The 4683-nt window shown below is 57.2% G+C and overlaps 1 protein-coding gene across 1 annotated transcript; it reads right to left on the bottom strand.

Moving 5' to 3' along the window:
- Positions 1 to 3702: 3702 nt before the first annotated feature.
- On the bottom strand, positions 3703 to 3892 carry MNEG_5874 (hypothetical protein; the record flags this gene model as incomplete). Its single annotated transcript, XM_014045649.1, has 1 exon — positions 3703 to 3892. A coding segment is annotated over one exon (190 nt), but the record flags the coding sequence as incomplete, so codon positions are not given.
- Between the last annotated feature and the right edge of the window lie 791 nt (positions 3893 to 4683).

The following is a 4683-nucleotide window of genomic DNA, read 5'->3' as shown; positions in this document are numbered from 1 at the left end:
GGGTGGGTGCCCCATGGGGCGGGGGTTGGAATGGGGAAGTGAGACGGGAAGGGGTGAAGCAGGGCAGCCTGCGGGAGTGACGGGTGGCTGCACAAGTGCATGGGCGCGTCATTGCTGCTGTTGCTGGTGACGCGCACCCAATGAGCTCCCCCCTTGACATGACTCCTTGTGTGCATTGTCAAGATGGACTGCGGCAGGAGACCCACAGTTGACGGCTGCGAAACGCCCACTACTACTCCCAGAGGGACCCGGTGCTTGAAACCAGCTGCCCGCCACACTGCAGCCAGGGAACGCCGGTTTAGGGAGTGAATCTCAAACCCAGGCGGCCTGCAACTTAAGGCTCACCTAGGTGCGTTCTGCACCTCGAGGGGTGATGGACGGCTGCTTATGATCTTTGGGGTCGACCGAATCGTGCAGGGATTTTTCTAGAATGTGGGACAACCACCGGCGATCACACGTGTTTGTGAAGCTGTGGCTTGTGAAACGCAACATGCTGATGCTGCAGCCTTCCCGCGGACTCATCTTCGCACCACATCTCTATACGAGCGACCTTCGCGTGTGACCGCAGCCGACGGCAGAAACGCACGCAGCAGCTTTCGAAGTTGCAAATGGTGATTTTTCCTTGTGAAAATCCATCATCGGAGTAGTCCCTGTCCCACCGGGGGGCCTGTGTCCTGGTCTGTGGCCGCCAGCGAGCAGGCCACCCACCAGGTGACGACCGGCGGCACGAGCCCCTGAGAGTGATTACCCCCTGGTGACAGCAGACCACTGTATTGTGATGTGCTGCACGAAAGCCCTTTATCCTAATCAAACCCAGCCCTCAATCCCTGGCACAAAAACTTGCAAGCCCTAGCCGGCGCCGCCGTGCCGCCGGCGCTGCACAATTGGGGGTTGTGTTGCAGAAAGGGATGTGACCTGTGGTTCCTGATTGATGCGGATGGCTCAAAGAATACTACTTCTCTGTTATGGGTTTGACGTGGCCCCCGCTTCCCTGGTTGATCATCAGCCTCAAGCGATTGCAGGTCATGACTAAAGAGCAGCTGCCCGCGCCAATGGCCCGCGCTCCGCTCGGCGGACCACTGTTGGACGTACTGCACGTGTTATAGTGGCCTAAGAAGAAGCGCTTCTGGTAGGTTTAAGAGGCAAAGCAAACCACGGTACTAGACTAAACCGATTTGCTGCACAGCGGGTCCTCCGTCTGTACATGGGGTATTGCACACAGTCGATTCACACTGTTACTTAAAATAGATATTTTTTGAGCACTGCTAGCTATGGCAATACCGCCTGCTGAAAAATGGTGGTGCCTCAACGCCACCTGCTGGTGCTGCACCTCAGCACCTGCTTGGCACATGAGCGCTCCCGCACTGCACCAGTGCGCAGCACAGCCACGGCGTTGATAATATTTTATGAAGCAAAACCTACTCCCTGATCTCCCAGTCGTCCATCCCGTACTGTTGTTCAGTCTCCTTGGGAGGTTCACTTGCACGTTTGGAAGGGTGAACTACGGTACGTTCGCCCTGTAGACCGTTTGCGAGTGCACCTATTTGAGTGCCTGATGCTTTATTAGGGTTACAATCAACAATGTTACAGCGTCCGCCGGCCGCTTGCTTCACAGGCGATCCACGCTCACACAATCAGACCTGGAAACATCAAAGTTGAGCCATTGAGATTCAGGTGGCTACTGATGGCGCAGTTCAAGGAGAGCGTGCACCAAGGCGCCTAGGGCGCGCTCGTCTGCACTGTGCACATAGGCGCGCATGCAGGCTTGTACGGGCGGGTGGGCAAACAAGGGCGAAAAGCGCGGCTCGGTCCTCAAATGTGCTGGGCCATCAAGCAAAGCGTGTTGAGCCATTCTCCAGGCCGTCGCAACGCGCGGCCTCAAAAATGGGCTGGGGTGTTGTAGCGCAGGGTGGGCGACGCCGCGAAGGGAGGATAGCAGCAGCGCAGGCGCATGAGCGCACGTGTGTGTTGGGGCTCCCGGAATTAGGCAACGGGGTGGGAGTGCTGCGTAGGGCATCCGCAATGGAATGCGGGCCTTTGGCACCTCACCAGCACCACCTGCAGTAAAGCAAGCCTTGTACTCCGCGCAAAGCGCGAACACACCGCTGGAGGGCAACGCGGCCCAGTCTGCCAGCTCTTGATCCTAGACAGGCGAGTGCAAGAGGTGTATGCAGGGGCGTGCAAAGATGTTTTAGAGGGGGGGGGGTACGTACAAGGCAAGATGATGACACAGGCCCCGGTTTTTTTTATGGTGTGACATCATCAATGCCCACAGGCTGCAGACATGTGGTGCACTCACCAGGAGGTGATCCGCGTGGTACCCGTGTGCATGGGATACTGTACCAGCGCAGGGTAGCGGTTTGGTGTCATGACCATCACTTGCTGGTGTCAGCTACATAATGGGCTGTGAGCAAAGTTACAAGGTGTGTATGTGCATTTCCGTGCGTGCGCATCCCCACGTGTGATGAGATGGCAAAATTTAATGAGAAGTCACAGAGAGGGGAAGATGACACAATGTGCGTAACAATGTCCCCAAAGGACTGCCGCATGTCATGGCAAGTAGAGCAGCAGTGGCTGGCCCAGGTGGAGCAACTGGACCGCCGGAAAGGGACGCTGATTTCCTTTTTCAAGGGGTGCTCAAGCTCGTCATTGCAAAGAGAAGGGGCAAACAGCTGACCGGAACCCCGCGCGCTGCCGCCTGCCAACAGCCACAAGAGTGAGCAGCAGGTAAGCGTGTACACACGTGCTGTGGATAAAAGCATGCACAACAGAGGCATGCGTAGCGTGCCCCTGAACCGCCCGCTGCGCCAACACATCAATGGACTGTGCGTGCACCTGTGTGGTGTTTGGGTTTTTTTTCGCTTGCACACTGCCAGGGCGCCAGATGGTCCAGGAGCTTAAGCGCAACCAAAAGAAAGTGGAGCGCTTGGTCCCACAGACGTTCAGAACAAAGAGTGCTGGTGGACTTTTATGCCCGCTGGCATAACCAGCGGGCATGTCGCCCCCAGACCATCAAACCTGGCTCCTCTGAACAGGCACCAAAACCCGTGGGAGTGCCAGGGGCATGATATGCCTTGCAACAGCCCGCACGTGCCAATGCCATCACGTGCCGTGTGAAAGCACAACAGTGCCCCACCGAGACGGGCCGCACAGGAAGCCCCAGGCTGGATGGTGCTGCGCAAGGCAGATGCAGCTTTTAGTGTAGCACGCAGCCCTTGCGCACTATGTGCAAGAAGGTGACGGTGACGCTTGAACAATCACAATGAAAAGTGCAGCAACCCTCCCTGCTGCATGAGGCAAGAGATGCAACACAATGACCTTGAGCACTGGTTGGTAATACACCCCTTGCGAGGCAACCATGACCCCTCTCCCGGCCCTTGCGAAGCCAGTTGAGGGAATTGCTCTGGGCTGAAATGGCGGCTCGCCTGCTGCCCCAGCCACCGAGTGCCAACAGCACGCAACAGCATATGGAAAACCTGCATGTCACGTGCGCAAGCACCTTGCCAAGGGAGCCAGCAAACTCATGGTGTGCGCAACTCTGTGCACCCGGCCTTTATTCACAACCACCAACGTGTATGCATACGATGCGGGTGGGCGCACAGCACGCGTTATCAAGCTTGCGCACAACGTTCCAGCCAGCTCAATACACCACATCTGAAATTTGTGAGGCACCAGACTTTGACCGTGACTGGTCACTGGCGCTCACGGGAGGCACTGCTGGCCCGCGATGACATCGACAGCGCTCAGCAGGAACACCGGCTTGCGGCCGGTTGACCTGCACACGCAGCCGGAGTCGAAGTCCGGGTTGGTGACCTGGAAGTTGCCAGTGACCAAGGGGCTCACGACCGTGCCAGCCGCATTGACACTGTTGCATGAGGAGAGCTGGGAGAACCTGTGGTGTTTTTGGGGAGACAAACAGTCATTTTAGCAGCTGAGAGCACAACATCCAGTTATTGGTTAGATGGAAGAACATGTTGATGACAGGACAAATCGTGGGTCTTGCTGCGTCTATTTGCAAAGGGAGCGAGGGGCAGGATGCACCAAGCCAGCTCAAACCCAGTGTGATGTCCGCAACCAACGCCCCACTAACCTGCTGTTGGTGCACGTAACGACAATATTCTGGCCACGGCCAATGACATAACGGGGTGCCGACTCGTAGGCCAGGTTCAGGGTGCCGTTGGTGCAGCTGACGGTGGCGGCGCCCACAGTCTGGAATCTGTTGGTGCACCTCAGGGGGTTGCTCCTGGACGGTCTGGGCACGCACACATTGCTGACAAAACCAATGCTGACGGGGTAGTTGGCCGCAATGTGGTTCACGGCAACCCTGGGCAGCCTTGTTGACCTGCAGTAATCAGCCAACCAAAGAAAGGGTGCATGGGGAGGGAAGGTCAGGCAAACAGGCCAAAGCGTGGCGATCGCCAGCCAGTATGCAGCTGTATGCGGCCCCCTACACGGTGCTGTTTGCTCCTGAAATGGCATGATCATCACTGCTGGACTCCTGTGTTAGAGCAGGCCCGCATCGAAACCCATGCAACAGCTGGGCAAGTGCGGGACGGGCGTCTACGTGCGTGCGCCACTCACATCTCAGATTGGACAAACTCGCGAACATTGGCACATCTGCACGTTGTGGGCTTGAAGCGGCCGAGGCTGGTGAACCTCCTGCCGACGTTGATCCTCCTGCAG

The sequence above is a fragment of the Monoraphidium neglectum genome, assembly GCF_000611645.1.
Source record: "Monoraphidium neglectum strain SAG 48.87 unplaced genomic scaffold scaffold00907, whole genome shotgun sequence".
Classification (NCBI taxonomy): domain Eukaryota; kingdom Viridiplantae; phylum Chlorophyta; class Chlorophyceae; order Sphaeropleales; family Selenastraceae; genus Monoraphidium; species Monoraphidium neglectum.
Note: the sequence above shows the minus strand (reverse complement) of the source record. Positions and strands in the feature narration are given on the sequence as shown.